Below are 18,345 nucleotides of genomic sequence, written 5' to 3'. Positions count from 1 at the left end.
GGGGCGGGAGGCATGGTTGGGGGCGTGGTTAATAGTCAAGTATTTCATATATATATATATATTTTTTTTTTATATATATATATATATATGTATAATGAAATACTTGACTTTCAGTGAATTCTAGCTATATATATATATATATATATATATATATATATACATACACATATATATATATATATTTATATATATATATATATATATATATACATATATATATATATATATATATATATATATATATATATATATATATATATATAAACAAATACTTTAATTTCAGTGTTCATTTATTTACACATATACACACACATAACACTCATCTACTCATTGTTGAGTTGAGGGTTGAATTGTCCATCTTTGTTCTATTCTGTCACTATTTTTTTAAGCATATGCATGTACAGTAGATGGCAGTATTGTCCTGTTTAAGAGTGTCACAACATTGCTGTTTACGGCAGACAAACTGCTTTACGGTAGACAAAAACCTGACTGCTGTTGTTGTGTGTTGCTACGGCGCTGGGAGGACTTTTATGAAAGTGCCTGACAATAAACCCACATAAGAAACCAAGAATTCGCCCTCGATCATTCTACAGTTAAAATGTCATTGGGCATTTATTTACACATATACACACATAACACTCATCTACTCATTGTTGAGTTGAGGGTTGAATTGTCCATCTTTGTTCTATTCTCCGTCACTATTTTTTTAAGCATATGCATGTACAGTAGATGGCAGTATTGTCCTGTTTAAGAGTGTTACAAAATTGCTGTTTACGGCAGACGAACTGCTTTACTGTAGACGAAAACGTGACTGCTGTTGTTGTGTGTTGCTACGGCGCTGGGAGGACTTTTATGAAAGTGCCTAACAATAAACCCACATAAGAAACCAAGAATTCGCCCTCGATCATTCTACAGTTAAAACGTCATTGGGCATTTATTTACACATATACACACACATAACACTCATTTACTCATTGTTGAGTTGAGGGTTGAATTATCCATCTTTGTTCTATTCTCTGTCACTATTTTTTTAAGCATATGCATGTACAGTAGATGGCAGTATTGTCCTGTTTAAGATTGTCACAACATTGCTGTTTACGGCAGACGAACTGCTTTACGGTAGACGAAAACGTGACTGCTGTTGTTGTTTGTTGTTACGGCGCTGGGAGGACTTTAATGAAAGTGCCTAACAATAAACCCACATAAGAAACCAAGAATTCGCCCTCGATCATTCTACAGTTAAGACGTCATTGGGCAGGCACACCGTTTATATTGTGGGAAAGCGAACGTGAAAACAGGCTGTCTTCACTCAGGTCCGCATGGAGCTGGAGGGAGCGGGGCCTCCAGCTCCGCCTGAATTTCGGGAGATTTCCGGGAGAAAATTTGTCCCGCGAGGTTTTCGGGAGGGACGCTGAATTTCAGGAGTCTCCCGGAAAATCCGGGTGGGTTGGCAAGTATGCTCCATACCTCGTACACATCTTCATCCATTATCACAGTGTTTTTATTAGTCAGCATTGAATACTCCAACTGTAAAAGTGATCTAAGTTATTACTTTCCATTTCAGATTACTACCTCTAAAATTTCACACATGATTTTATAGGGCTCTTTGAAATAAAACTATTTTTTTTTGTCAAACGTTTGCAGTGGTAGTTGACCTGTTGTTCTTTTTGAGTGACTTTCAGTTATACTGTACCAGAGATTTAAATGCAGAACTATGTCCACTAAATCAGTGGTTCTCAAATGGGGGTACGGGTACCTCTGGGGGTACTTGAAGGTATGCCAAGGGGTACGTGAGATTTTTGAAAAATATTCTAAAAATGGCAACAATTCAAAAAACCTTTATAAATATATTTATTGAATAATACTTCAACAAAATATGAATGTAAGTTCATAAACTGCGAAAAGAAATGCAACAATGCGATATTTAGTGTTGACAGCTATATTTTTTTGTGGACGTGTTCCAAAAATATTGATGTTAAAGATTTCTTTTTTTGTGAAGAAATGTTTAGAATTAAGTTCATGCATCCAGGTTGATCTCTATTAAAATCCCCAAAGAGGGCACTTTAAGTTGATGTTTAGAAATCTTTATTTATAATTGAATCCCTTGTTTATTTTTCAACAAGTTTTTAGTTATTTTTATATCTTTTTTTCCAAATAGTTCAAGAAAGACCAATACAAATGAGCAATATTTTGCACTGTTATACAATTTAATAAATCAGAAACTGATGACATAGTGCTGTATTTTACTTCTTTATCTCTTTTTTTCCAACTAAAAATGCTTTGCTCTGATTAGGGGGTACTTGAATTGAAAAAATGTTCACATCACTGAAAAAAGGTTGAGAACCACTGCACTAAATGTCTAAAACCATGCATATGATAACGTTCTTAAATTCCTAGAGATTTTATGTGTATACTATTTAAATAGGGTTGCCAAACATCCCTTGAAAAAAACATCAAGAAACAAAAGTAAGCTTAACAAGGGTCACACTTGGGCTTGATTTTATGTGAGAATCAAACATTGTTTGTCAATGGATGATAAGATGTCCGATAATGGCTTTTTGTCCAATATTGTCCAACTCTTAATTACCAATTCCGACTTCAACCAATACAGTCGTGGAATGAACACATTATTATGCCTAATTTTGTTGTGATGCCCCGCTAGATGCATTAAACAATGTAACAAGGTTTTCCAAAATAAATCAACTCACGTCATGGAAAAAAAATGCCAACATGGCACAGCCATATTTATTATTGAAGTCACGAAGTGCATTCTTTTTTTTTTTAAATACCTCAAAACAGCAGCTTGGAATTTGGGACATGCTCTCCCCGAGAGAGCATGAGGAGGTTAAGGTGGGCGGGGCTGGGGTTGGAGAGGCGAGGTTTTTCTTAGCGGGAGGTGTATATTGTAGCATCCCGGAGGAGTTAGTGCTGCATGGGGTTCTGGGTATTTGTTGTGTTACGGTGCGGATGTTCTCCCGAAATGTGTTTGTCATTCTCGTTTGGTGTGGGTTCACAGTGTGGCGCATATTTGTAACAGTGTTAAAAGTTGTTTATACAGGCCACCCTCAGTGTGACCTGTATGGCTGTTGACCAAGTATGCCTTGCATTCACTTGCCGGCACGCCTTTTAGGTTTATTTGCACTCTGTACTTCTCCCTACATCCGTGTACACAACGGCTTTTTAAAAAGTCATACATTTTACTTTTTTGAAACCGATACTGATAATTTTCGATATTACATTTAAAATCATTATTCGGCCAAATAATATCGGCAGTCCGATATTATCGGACATTTCTGCAGGTCACTTTATATGAAATTTTAAGCCAAGGCAAATGTATCACCCCTTTTTGTTAATCCTTTCCCTGGCAAAGGGCATGGGGGTTAAACTCCAGGCCAAGGTTGCATCTGTTCTGGTGGTACAACTTTTTTACTTCGATACGATACCGATATTGATATAAATATTCGTTAAAACATCAGCACAAAATCTACATATTTTTATTTAATTATTTTGTAGGAGGGAATGTCAGAAAATGTTTGATCAAGTAAAAGTAATCGAGCAAAAAACAATGTTAGGTATGAAAAACCCTTCCGTTCGGACATGTCCTAAACACCTCCCCAGGGGGAATCCTGACCAGATGCCCGAACCATCTCATCCGGCTCCACGATATGGAGGAGCAACGGTTTTATCCTGAGCGCCTCGCGAATGACAGATCTTCTCACCCAACCTCGAAGGCAGAGCCCTGCCACCCAACAGAGGAAACTCATTTCAGACACTTGTGCTCAGGATCTTGTCAAAACCCAAAGCTCAGGACCATAGAATGGGAAAGTGAATAGACCAGTAAATTGACAGCTGTGCTTTCTGGCTCAGCTCCTTCTTTACCACAAAGGATCGATACTGGTCGGATGAAGCAATCAGGACCAAACTGCAAAAAAAAAGCACATACCAATCCTGCAGCCACCAAACCGAAAAAACACAGGTTATTTCATCCCTACAAGCTTGTTTTGCAGGTTTCCCTGCTCATGTATGTATACATACATGTATATATATACATATACATATATGTATGTATGTATATATATATATATATATATATGTGTGTTCTATGTATGTATGTAATATACATATAATGTATGTATATATATAAATACATACGGTATAGCTCAGTTGGTAGAGTGGCCGTGTCAGCAACTCAGGGGTTGCAGGTTCGATACCCGCTTCTACCATCCTAGTCACTACCGTTGTGTCCTTGGGCAAGACACTTTACCCACCTGCTCCCAGTGCCACCCACACTGGTTTAAATGTAAAAAATAGATATTGGGTTTCACTCTGTAAAGCGCTTTGAGTCACTAGAGAAAAAGCGCTATATAAATATAATTCACTTCACTTCATATACATATGTGTACATATGTATATACTGTATGTATATATATACATATGTGTATATTTGTACATATACATATGTATGTATGTGTATATATAAAATATATATATATACACATGTATATGTATATATAGGTATATATATACACATACATGTATAAATACATATATGCATACATATATATTTTTTATATATATAATGTATATATATGCGTTATAACGTGTATATATATATACATATATAACGATGTATGTATATATATATACATATATATATATATATAAAACGTGTGTATATATGTTTACATACATATATATATATATATAGTTGGATTTGGTTGTCTTTTTATTTCCTAGTCAGATTTTAGAACAGCTAAAGTGTTACCCTTTTTCATAGACCTTGAATTTGGAATGTCGGAATGAAGCCATAACAAATCTGTTATCTCAACTGTCCGAGGTAGGGAGGAGAAGAAGAGGGGCGGGTGAGAGTGAGTGAGGAGGGAGAAACTGCCATTTTAGCATTCGATCAATTTGGACCGTGCCTTTGAAATGTTGTATCTAGATTGATCTCCCAAAGCGCTTTGGTTATAAAATATCAAAATGAGCAACCTCTGTCTCGGATTGATTTAAAACCAGCTTATGTGTCATAAAAGAACCTGGGGGCGTTGACTGAAGGAAGAACGGGTCAGAACGCAACAATATATATGTATATATATATATATATATACATATTATTATTTTATTTTTTTTCCGAGCGTGATGATGTCATGTCATCGATGGGAAAATGCATTTTTAGACATTATGATTTTCCTCAGTGGCGAGGAGACACAGAGTAACAAGCGGTAGACAATGGATTAGAAAGGGCAGATTTTAAAGAATAATGGGTTGTACTTGTATAGCGCTTTTCTACCTTAAAGGTACTCAAAGCGCTTTGACACTACTTCCACATTTACCCATTCACACACACATTCACACACTGATGGAGGGAGCTGCCATGCAAGGCGCCAACCAGCACCCATCAGGAGCAAGGGTGAAGTGTCTTGCTCAGGATACAACGGACGTGACGAGGTTGGTACTAGGTGGGATTTGAACCAGGGACCCTCGGGTTGCGCACGGCCACTCTCCCACTGCGCCACGCCGTCCCTTTAATAATATATATATATATATATATATATATATATATACAGTATATATATATATATATATATATATATATATATATATATATATATATATATATATATATATATATACGCGCACACATTTTTATTGTATTTTTTTAAAACCTTTTTTAAGCATTCCATAAAAAATGAAAAAATATGACTTCTATCATGTTTATGACTAAAACCTTTTCGATTCCCCAGGACACAACTTAAGTGAAGCCCTAAAAGTAAAAAAAATATATATTAAAATATGTATTATAATGCTTCTGAAAATTGAAAATATCAAATGGTCCTTGCATGCTATAATATTTCTTTCAGCGTGGCAAAAGTTTGGACACCCCCACCCCGCCCGCGTACGCTGTGGAGCAAAACAAGCGCACCTGCATTGCCCACGTGACATTAGCTTGACTCCGAGTAAGCTAGCATTGCGTCCGGCGCATCTTATACGGTTGAATTAAAAAACAAACCAAAAAACATTAGAAATAATGTCCGGAAGTGCGGGAGAGTGGTGTCTTATGGAGAGTGATCCCGGTGTGTTCACGGAGCTGATAAAAGGTTTCGGTGAGTGTGGACTAAAAACAATTACATCGTATCGCGGCTAACTGTGTTAGCTTGCTAATGCAACTTCTAAACTAGCCGTGCGTTTTGCCCAATGACCTCATGGATGCAACACACGTGACGTACATGCTTCTTATTCCACTGCAAACTTACACGCCTGTGTTTAGGATGAATGAGATAGGCAAGCTAATTGGCTAGCATCACTCGGCGTGGAAACCAGTTTGTGTTAATGATCGGGTACATTTCAATCAATCAATCAATCATCCAACCATCTTCTTCCGTTTATCTGAGGTCGGGTCGCGGGGGCAGCAGCCTAAGCAGGGAAGCCCACACTTCCCTCTCCCCAGCCACTTCGTCCAGCTCTTCCTGGGGGATCCCAAGGCGTTCCCAGGCCAGCCAGAATACATAGTCTTCCCCAACGTGTCCTAGGTCTTACCCGTGGTTCCCACCAGTCGGACGTGCCCGAAACATCTCCCTAGGGAGGCATTCGGGAGGCATCCTGACCAGAATCCCGAACCACCTCATCTGCCTCCTCCCGGATGATAGAGCTTCTAACCCTATCTCTAAGGGAGAGCCCCGCCACCCGCGGAGAAAACTAATTTCGGCCGCTTGTACCCGTGATCTTGTCCTTTCGGTCATAACACAGACCTCACGATCCACTCTTCCCCCACACGTGAACAAGACTCCAAGGTACTTGAAGTCCTGCAACATCCATCCTTCCTTTTCCCTTGCATGACATATATATATACTTACATACATATGTGTATATATATATATATGTATATATACTTACATATATATTAGGGATGCACCGATTAGTCGGTAACCGAATATATTCGGCCGAATATGGCGAAAAAAGCCACATTCGGCCTTCGGTGGAATGAGTTAAAAAGAAGGCCGAATAGTGGCGTGTGACGCAATTTTTTGACGCGGTGACGCAATCAACCAACGTGCTGTGACGTTGGGATATGTTGTGTACCTGTATAAGTGTATGAGGTTACAAGCACACACTTATTGAGATTTAGTGGGGCCTCTGTTTACATTATTAGCCTGTTGTGTAGGCTACCTGTATAAGTGTATGAGGTTACAAGCACACACTTATTGAGATTTAGTGGGGCCTCTGTTTACATTATTAGCCTGTTGTGTAGGCTACCTGTATAAGTGTAAGAGGTTACAAGCACACACTTAATTGAGATTTACTTGAGCCTTCTGTTTACATTATTAGCATATCTACTGTGGCTAAGCAGACTTTTGCCAAAAAGGACAATTCATTTGTTGTGGGTTTATCCACTTTAATGCACTTTATTTTTTTTTTGGAATGCATGTTTTGTTTGAAGGCCTAATATAAATGAAAAACTTTGTGCTTTTGAAAAGCAAAGGCTACTGGATTATTAAAAATATGTCAATATTCAATAAAAAATTACTTTATTTGAAAAACATGTCTAAATATTTATTCTAGGCTATTTATGCAATATAAAAAAAATTGTGAAAAACTACATTCAGTATTCGGTATTCGGCCTTCGGCCAAGCGTTTAAATTTTATTCGACTTCGGCTTCGGCCACAAATTTTCATTTCGGTGCATCCCTAATATATATGTATATATACATATAAATGCATATGAGTGTGTATGTATATATGAATGTCTGTATGTGTGTGTGTGTGTATATATATATATATATATATACATGTCTATAGTGAATTATATATGTATACATATATACTTACCAATATATATATACATATATATGCATATGTGCATATGAGTCTATGTATATGTATGTCTATATGTGGGTGTGTATATATGTATATATATATATATATAATATATATATATATATATATAATGTGTATATATGTATGTATGTGTGAATATACTATATACATATATATTTATATATATGTGCGTGCGTGTGTGTGTGGTAAAAATCACAAGACCGTGGTATAGCGCAATATATGTAGGTGTGGGAAAAATCACAAGACTACTTCATCTCTACAGAACTGTTTCATGAAGGGTTCCCTCAATCATCAGGAGATTTCCTGACGATTGAGGGAACCCCTCATGAAACAGTTCTGTAGAGATGAAGTAGTCTTGTGATTTTTCCCACACACACATATATTGCGCTCTACCACTGTATCGAGCACTATTCTCTGGATAATCTAATTAAGACATATATATATATATATATATATATATACAGTAGAGACAAAAGAGACAAATGGTAGAAAATGTGTGTGTGTATATATATATATATATATATATATATATATATATATATATACATATATACATATATATATATATATATATATATATATATATATACTGTGTATATATATATATATATATATACATTTTCTACCACTTGTCTCTTTTGGGGTTGCAAGGGGCGCTGGAGCCTATCTCAGCTGCATTCGGCGGAAGGCATTACACCCTGGACAAGTCGCCATTTCTCACAAGGCCAACACAGATAGACAGACAGACAGACAACAACCAATCAATCAAAGTTTGTTTACATAGCCCTAAATCACGTGTGTCTCAAAGGGCGGCACAAGCCACAAGGACATCCTCGGCTCAAATCCCACATCAGGGCAAGGAAAAACTCAACCCAATGGGATACAGTTAGCAACCTCGGAGGAGACCGCAGATGTGGGGACTCCCGCCCTTAGGGCGACCGGTGCAATGTACTTCGAGTGGAACTAGCATAATATTGTGAGAGTCTAGTTCATAGTGGATCTAACATAATAGTGAGGGAGTCCAGTCCATAGTGGATCTAACATAATAGCGAGAGTCCAGTCCATAGTGGATCTAACATAATAGTGAGAGTCCAGTCCATAGTGGATCTAACATAATAGTGAGAGTCCAGTCCATAGTGGATCTAACATAATAGTGAGAGTCCAGTCCATAGTGGATCTAACATAATAGCGAGAGTCCAGTCCATAGTGGATCTAACATAATAGTGAGAGTCCAGTCCATAGTGGATCTAACATAATAGTGAGAGTCCAGTCCATAGTGGATCTAACATAATAGCGAGAGTCCAGTCCATAGTGGATCTAACATAATAGCGAGAGTCCAGTCCATAGTGGATCTAACATAATAGCGAGAGTCCAGTCCATAGTGGATCTAAGATAATAGCGAGTGTCCAATCCATAGTGGATGCAACATAATAGCGAGTGTCCAGTCCATAGTGGATCTAACATAATAGCGAGAGTCCAGTCCATAGTGGATCTAACATAATAGCGAGAGTCCTGTCCATAGTGGATCTAACATAATAGCGAGAGTCCAGTCCATAGTGGATCTGACATAATAGCGAGTTTCCAGTCCATAGTGGATCTAACATAATAGTGAGAGTCCAGTCCATAGCGGATCTAACATATTAGCGAGAGTCCAGTCCATAGTGGATCTAACATAATAGCGAGAGTCCAGTCCATAGTGGATCTAAGATAATAGCGAGTGTCCAGTCCATAGTGGATCTAACATAATAGCGAGAGTCCAGTCCATAGTGGATCTAACATAATAGTGAGAGTCCAGTCCATAGTGGATCTAACATAATAGCGAGAGTCCAGTCCATAGTGCATCTGACATAATAGCGAGTGTCCAGTCCATAGTGGATCTAACATAATAGCGAGAGTCCAGTCCATAGCGGATCTAACATAATAGCGAGAGTCCAGTCCATAGTGAATCTAACATAATAGCGAGAGTCCAGTCCATAGTGGATCTAAGATAATAGCGAGTGTCCAGTCCATAGTGGATCTAACATAATACTGAGAGTCCAGTCCATAGTGGATCTAACATAATAGCGAGAGTCCAGTCCATAGTGGATCTAACATAATAGCGAGAGTCCAGTCCATAGTGGATCTAACATAATAGCGAGAGTCCATTCCATAGTGGGGCCAGCAGGAGACCATCCCGAGCGGAGACCGGTCAGCAGCGCAGAGATGTCCCCAACCGACGCACAATACCAAGGTCCTGGGTTCGATCCTGTGCTCGGGATCGTTCTGTGTGGAGTTTGCATGTTCTCCCCGTGACTGCGTGGGTTCCCTCCGGGTTCTCCGTCTTCCTCCCACTTCCAAAGACATGCACCTGGGGATAGGTTGATTGACAACACTAAATTGGCCCTAGTGTGTGAATGTGAGTGTGAATGTTGTCTGTCTGTTGGCCCTGCGATGAGGTGGAAACTTGTCCAGGATGTCCCCCGCCTTCTGCCCGATTGTAGCTGAGATAGGGTTCAGCACCCCCCGCGACCTCGAATGGGACAAGCGGTAGAAAATGGATGGATGGACTTAAATGCTTCTATTGAGGTAGCATCTTTAACTGTGGCAGGCATTCCAGAGTACTGGAGCCCAAATAGAAAATCCTCTATAGCCCACAGACTGTTTTTGGGCTCTGGGAATCACTAATAAGCCAGAGTTTTTTGAACGCAGATATCTTCCCGGGACATATGGTGCAATACAATCGGCAAGATAGGATGGAGCTAGAGCGTGTATTATTTTATAGGTAAGTAGTAAAACATCTTAAGTGCACAGGAAGCCAGTATAGGCATAATATAATCAAACACTTTTCAACATTGCTTCGTTCTCAAATCGCGATCTATTTTAATGCTGAAGTAGTCTGCCTTTTCAACGTTTTGTTATTGTTTCTTAGGCTCCAAAGGTGCCCAGGTCGAAGAGATATGGAGTATGGAGCCGGAGAACTTTGACAACCTGAAGTATGTTGACTCATTGTGCCTAAAACTCCACTTCCACAATGTCTTAAGAAGCTGCTTGTGACCAAAGACACTCTATATTTTTAGGCAATATCGCGATACACGATATAAATTACGATATTTTGCCTTGGCCTTGAATGAACACTTGATGCATATAATCACAGCAGTACGATGATTCTATGTGTATACATTAAAACATTCTTCTTCGTACTGCATTAATATATGCTACTTTTAAACTTTCATGCAGAGAGGGAACTCACAACTAAGTCAATTGACCAAAACTGTATTTATTAAAGATATTAAGCAATGGCACAAACATTCAAGTCATTTCCAAAACAGAAAAGTGCAAGATTGTCAGAGACAGTTTAAGTGTCAAATAAAAATGAGCTGCATAATAGGAAATCAAATAGTATTCATCCTTCACTATGTGGTATGTTACTAAGGTTATGGAATTATTTTCATTCTCTAGCGAGTGACTTTACAAACGATTAGGGGTGTAACGGTACACAAACATTTCGGTTCGGTACGTACCTCGGTTTAGAGGTCACGGTTCGTTTCATTTTCGGTACAGTAAGAAATCAACAAAATATACATTTTTTGGTTATTTATTTATTAAATTTGTAAACAATGGCTTTATCCTTTTAACATTGGGAACACTGTAATAATTCTGCTCACGTTAATCCACATTAAACTGCCTCAAGTTGTTGCTTTGATTAAATAAAATGAAAAAAACCTTTCTTCTACATATAAAAAGTTTAACATTAACAGTTTCCATTGAAACTGTTTAGTGGGAGAAATAAATTTACTTGAACATAGATTTAAATTGTCAGGAAAGAAGAGGAAGGAATTTAAAAGGTAAAAAGGTATATGTGTTTAAAAATCGTAAAATAATTTTTAAGGTTGTATCTTTTCTCTAAAATTGTCTTTCTGAAAGTTATAAGAAGCAAAGTAAAAAAAATAATTAATTTATTTAAACAAGTGAAGATCAAGTCTTTAAAATATTTTTCTTGGATTTTCAAATTCTATTAGAGTTTTGTCTCTCTTAGAATTAAAAATGGCGAGCAAAGCGAGACCAGCTTGCCAGTAAATAAATCCAATGAAATAAAAATCGAGGCAGCTCACTGGTAAGTGCTGCTATTTGAGCTATTTTTAGAACAGGCCAGCGGGCGACTCATCTGGTCCTTACGGGCTACCTGGTGCCCGCGGGCACAGCGTTGGTGACCCCTGCCGTAGAGGAGCGCGCTTCTTCTTCTACGGAAGGAAAATGAAGTCGACGGCTACTTACCATAGTTGCGAGACCTGCTGTGGCTCAATATTGGTCCATATATGAGGTGCACCGGTTTATAAGGCGCACTGTTAGCTTTTGAGAAAATTTTAGGTATTTAGGTGCGCCTTATAGTGCGGAAAATACGGTAATATGCCGTCGTTGAGTGTCTGTGCTGTCTAGAGCAGGGGTGCCCATTACGTCGATCGCGATCTCGGAGGGTGTGTCAGTCGATCTCAAGCCAGGCATTAAAAAATAGACATAAAAATGAGCAATCATCAATCATACCAAGACTTCACTTTCGTCAGTTGTTTGACATTCTCCGCACCCGAGGATCTTGTGAGATGACGCTGGCTGCTGCGAGCTCATATTTAAGAAAAACATCACTAACAGGGCGGACGCAGAGAAACACATTTTATTTCTAGAGACTCCGTACCTACTGTCAAAACTCTAAAGTTCCTGTCTTCACCATAAAAGACCTGTTTCATCCTGCCTGTGCTAACGAAATAAGAGTCTCAGAAAGCTAGCGTGCACAAGCTAGCAAGCTACGGAGTTTGATGCCAATGTATTTCTCCCCCGCCCTCAGCGACCGCTTTCTCACTTGCTTGCCCACCCGCACTCTCACTGACATCACTCACCTGCTGCCAGACATTAAAGGGCCACACACATATGCTACTCTCATAACAACGTGTTTAAAAACAAGTATGCAAATTGGACAAATGAGATGCCAAATCCAACCACTTTTATGTGGTATTGGACAGAAAGGAGGATTTTTTTTTTCCTCCATTTGAAAATGCGGACGTTATCAGCACCACTGTCTGATTCCAATCAATGCAAGTCATCAGAATCAAATACACCAACTTATATTCTTGTCTTCATGAAAGAAAGGAATCTATGTGTGTTAAACATGCTTCTATTATCATTAAACACCATTAACTTGTTAACAAAAATGTCTCTTTCATAAATAAATACATATAAATTATAAATAGGAATGAGGTAGATCGCCTCGACTTGGTCAATTGAAAAGTAGCTCGCCTGCAGAAAAAGTGTGAGCGCCCCTGCTCTAGAGCTTTGCAGCGTAACCATGTTATACTCTTTCATATCAGTAGGTGGCAGCAAGTAGCTAATTGCTCTGTAGATGTCGGGAACATGGTTTGTCGTGATCACAATATGCAGACGACAGTGGGAGGCAGCGTGCAGGTAAAAATGTATCTAATGCTTAAACCAAAAATAAACAAAAGGTAAGTTCCCCTAAGAAAAGGCATTGAAGCTTAAGGAAGGCTATGCAGAACAAGACTAAAACTGAACTGGCTGCAAAGTAAACAAAAACAGAATGCTGGACGACAGCAAAGACTTATAGCCTGTGGAGCCGAGACGGCGTCCACAAAGTATATCCGCACATGACATCACAATCAACAATGGATAGCGTCCTGACAATTGAAATAGTCTTGTATGTTTTTAGCTTCAGCTTATACCTTTTCGGTCAGGAAATGTGAAACAATACTTGTATTAATTATTTATCTGCTATGCACTTGAAGTGTACTATTTACATGAACTGATGACCAAGACACATTGAATTTAATTACACAATCTCTTCCAGGCCTGTCCACGGGTTGATTTTCCTCTTTAAGTGGCAAGCAGGAGAAGAACCAGCTGGATCAATAGTGCAGGATTCAAGACTGGACCACATATTCTTTGCAAAACAGGTATGTTTACGTTTGTTCTTTTTTTGTTGCAGTAACTGCATACAATCTTAAAACAGACGGACTAGGAACATGTCATTAGATTAGTGATATTTAACCCTTAAATATTCGTCGCTTCATGAGAAAACTTTGAACATCTTCTCACACACCCGAAAATATAAATTCTAAGTTAATTATTATTTGCCAAAAAAAAACTAAAGTTTATGAGTTTGAACAAGCAAATATGTTGTCTTTGTAGTGCATTCAATTGAATATGGGTTGAAAAGGATTTACAAATAATTGTATTCCATTTTTATAATTACATCTAACACAATTTCCCAACTCATATGGAAACGGGGATTGTACATTAGGATCTTTGAAGCTGCGTGAGGACCGAAAGATATGTGTTTTTCCTGTTTTTAATACGAATGTATTTTACTTCTGTGATTTCAGGTCATTAACAACGCTTGTGCCACCCAGGCAATCGTCAGCGTTTTGCTCAACTGCACCCATGCTGACATGTCACTTGGAGACACACTAACCGAGTTCAGAGAGTTTTCACAGAGTTTTGATGCCGCAGTATGTTTATTTCTATTCTCAATATTTATCACCATCAATATATGTCATTTGGAATTCAGGTGGCTTTTGATTTACACTTAAAAATATACATAGGTAAAACTAAAAAAATAGAATATCTTGCAAAAGGCCATTTGTTTCAGCATTTCAACTTCAAATATGAGATTAATATATATTATATGAACACATTACATGCAAAGTGAGATATGTCACGCCTTTATGTTGATGATTGCAGCTTCATTTTGGAAAACCCAAAATTTTTTGTGATTTTTCAGTTCAAGCCATAGACTTGACCATCATTATTTCTTTGTTTGCAGAACATTATAAAAGTCCAAACACTTTTAACAATTGTATATGATTTGTAAGTGCTTTGTAAAAGGAAAACTCCCTGGAAGCTGTAATAGTTTATAAGCTTGGGCCCCGATACAGTACATGGTAGATAATAAGGTATATCAAAAGAAGGATTGAAATATCTTGAGTTGCATGTTATAAGCCCGTGTCATATATTAGTTTCACATTGTAAATCAAAATGCTGGAATAAACAAACCTTTGCACGATATTTAAATTTTTCGAGTTTCACCTGAATGTGTTTATCAGTAATTGCTCATGGGTAATGCAATAAATATAGTGCTCTAAACTATATAGCTCGGTTGGTAGAGTGGCCGTGCCAGCAACTTGAGGGTTGCAGGTTCGATTCCCGCTTCCTCCATCCTAGTCACTGCCCTTGTGTCCTTGGGCAAGACACTTTACCCACCTGCTCCCGGTGTCACCCGCACTGGTTTAAATGTAACTTAGATATTGGGTTTCACTATGTAAAGCGCTTTGAATCCCTCGAGAAAAGCACTATATAAATATAATTCATTTCACTTCACTAAACTAGAGATGTCCGATAACGGCTTTTTTGCCAATATCCGACATTCCGATATTGTCCAACTTTTAATTACTGATTCCGATATCAACCGATATCAACATATGCAGTCGTGGAATTAACACATTATTATGCCTAATTTTGTTGTGAAGCCCCGCTGGATGCATTAAGCAATGTAAATTTACCATTAATTTATTAACATGGACCCCGACTTAAACAAGTTCCATCCATCCATCCATTTTCTACCGCTTATTCCCTTTCGGGATCGCGGGGGGCACTGGCGCCTATCTCAGCTACAATCGGGCGGAAGGCGGGGTACACCCTGGACAAGTCGCCATCTCATCGCAGGGCCAACACAGATAGACAGACAACATTCACACTCACATTCACACACTAGGGCCAATTTAGTGTTGCCAATCAACCTTTATATATATATATATAAATCGACTTAAACAAGTTGAAAAACTTATTCGGGTGTTACCGTTTAGTGGTCAATTATACAGAATATGTACTGTACTATGCAATCTACTAATACGTTTCAATCAATCAATCAAAAGCAAGATTTTCCAAAATACAAGAGCAACTTCAACTCAAGTTATGGAAAAAAATGCCAACATGGCACTGCCATATTTATTATTGAAGTCACGAAGTGCATTATTTTTTTTAACACGCCTCAAAACCACTTGGAATTTGGGACATGCTCTCCCTGAGATAATCCTGAGACCCATTACAACTATGGGAATTACTATACTTTGACTTTGACAAAGCGCATTATTTTTTTATTTTTTTTAAACATGCCTCAAAACAACAGCTACAAAAACAATGAAGGCCAAAATGTCTAAAAATGCCTGTGATTTTGAATACGTGTGAGTTTTACTAGATACAGTTGTTTTTCTATGGTTTGCAAATACAAAAATGAGATTTTACTCAATATGACTGTATACTGTAACACTCAATATGACAGTTATTTAAACATAACTCCTACACCACACATGAAAACTGGCTAATAATGCCTGAAATAATGCATATTTGGGAGTTTGGGAGACTGCCTGGTATACTGTATAACAGGAAATTATGAACTGGGCTCAATCTGCCCTGCTCTAACGTATTTGTATGAGTAACACAAATGTGCTGCAAGCTAGTGGTGAGTGCTTGAAGTGGCCTAGCCGTCAGCCATCCATCCATCCATTTCCTACCGCTTGTCCCTTTGGGCGGAGTCTTTAAGCGACAACTGTGTGGTACTACTCTTTTTCGGTGTTTGCTTTTCATCTGTCTTCCGCTTGTACTCATCGTGTATCTCCTTATGATTCTTGAAGAGGTGGGAGATCAAATTGCTCGTATTAAAGGAAGACGTCTTGGTTCCTCCTCGCATAACCAACTTTTTGCAGTCATTGCCAGTTTTGTATCCGTCAGACACACTTTTTAATAATCCCAAACCATATACATGGTGTTGTTAGTCAGTCACCGACCTCGCTGGCTATTTAGCCACGGCTACAGCACCGGCAACAACACACTCTTTCTAATGTTATGCTCCGCTCGCGGCAGTTTGATGAGGTCATCAAGCGTCGCTAGTAAACCTGTCATGCTGCAGTCGTCAACTCCTGTATTGTGTGGGAGAGGGGAGGGGCTGCTGACTAGGAGACACAACTGCTCTGTACTTCTCCTTACGTCCGTGTTTTACCGGATATGTACTGCTCTGTACAGCGGCGTTTTAAAAAGTCATTAATGTACATTTTTGAAACCGATACTGATAATTTCCGGTATTACATTTTAAAGCGTTTATCGGCCGATATTTTTGGACATCTCTAACACTAAACCTTAAATCAGTCAAACACAATGTACTTTCAATAAGTAGTAACAAATTATATATATAGTTGTAATTAATAGCTTAAAAGCCAGACAGCAATAATTGTATATAAAGTTTGTTGATAGACAATATTTTTTGCACAAGCCCTTCATAATCACATGCTTTTTATTAGGAGACTTTTGTATAATCCTGCATCTTCTTTGCTTTCAGATGAAAGGTTTGGCTCTCAGCAACTCTGAAGTTATAAGACAAGTTCACAACAGCTTTGCCAGGTAACTTCCTGCTTACGTCTTAACTGGAACAGGTGTGCTTGATTGATTTTACCGAAAACACTACTACAGTGGGGCAAAAAAGTATTTAGTCAGCCACCGATTGTGCAAGTTCTCCCACTTAAAATAATGACAGAGGTCTGTAATTTTCATCATAGGTTCACTTCAACTGTGAGAGACAGAATGTGAAAAAAAAATCCAGGAATTCACATTGTTGGAATTTTAAAGAATTTATTTGTAAATTATGGTGGAAAATAGGTATTTGGTCAATAACAAAAATTCAAGTCAATACTTTGTAATGTAAGCTTTGTTGGCAATAACAGGGGTCAAACGATTACTATAGGTCTTTACCAGGTTTGCACACACAGTAGCTGGGATTTTGGCCCATTCCTCTACGCCAGGGGTGTTAAACTCATTCTAGATGAGGGCCACATGTAGAAAAATCTACTCCCAAGTGGGCCGGACTGGTAAAATCCCTGCACGATAACTTAAAAATAAAGACACCTTCAGATTGTTGTGTTTAAAAATAGAAGAAGCACATTCTGAAAATGTACAAATCATAATGTTTTTTCACACTTACATGTTGCGGTTAATAGGATTCTATCTTTATTTGTCATTATTTGTATTTTCTGAATGAATGATGTGATAATGTTCATCAGTCAACTCAATGGTGTTCATTTTCAATCTATCAAGATAAAAAAAATATCAAAATCAAATTACAGTATGCCATGTATGCAGTTTAAGCATTTTCCTCGACAGATGTACTAATAAAATGTGGTTTATTTTGTACATATTTACCATCATCCAGAGATACAAAGTATTGTTATTGCAACATCCAGTAGACACATGTAGAAGAGCTGTTTCTTTCGTTAGAAAATTTTAGGTTAATTTGATAAGCGGAAGATGATGGATGGATGGATGGATCTATACTTAGCAAACTCATCCCGCGGGCCGGATAAAACCTGTTCGCGGGCCTAATCCGGCCCGCGGGCCGTATGTTTGACACCCCTGCTCTATGCAGATCTTCTCGAGAGCAGTGATGTTTTGGGGCTGTCGCCGAGCAACACAGACTTT

General features: G+C 38.2%; 1 protein-coding gene across 1 annotated transcript in view; it reads left to right on the top strand.

Annotated features, from left to right (window-relative positions):
- The first annotated feature begins 5,924 nt into the window (after positions 1-5,924).
- Positions 5,925-18,345, top strand: part of uchl5 (ubiquitin carboxyl-terminal hydrolase L5) — a 32,940-nt gene continuing 20,519 nt past the window's right edge. Inside the window, exons 1-5 of the mRNA XM_061883801.1 lie at positions 5,925-6,104; positions 10,745-10,808; positions 13,670-13,775; positions 14,205-14,330; positions 17,213-17,274. Coding sequence (XP_061739785.1) covers positions 6,029-6,104; positions 10,745-10,808; positions 13,670-13,775; positions 14,205-14,330; positions 17,213-17,274 — 434 coding nt within the window. The 5' untranslated portion in view covers positions 5,925-6,028. The remainder of the gene's footprint in view (positions 6,105-10,744; positions 10,809-13,669; positions 13,776-14,204; positions 14,331-17,212; positions 17,275-18,345) is intronic.

The sequence above is a fragment of the Nerophis ophidion genome, linkage group LG22 (genome assembly GCF_033978795.1).
Source record: "Nerophis ophidion isolate RoL-2023_Sa linkage group LG22, RoL_Noph_v1.0, whole genome shotgun sequence".
In the NCBI taxonomy this organism is placed as follows: Eukaryota; Metazoa; Chordata; class Actinopteri; order Syngnathiformes; family Syngnathidae; genus Nerophis; species Nerophis ophidion.
This window is presented reverse-complemented; position numbering and strand designations above follow the sequence as displayed.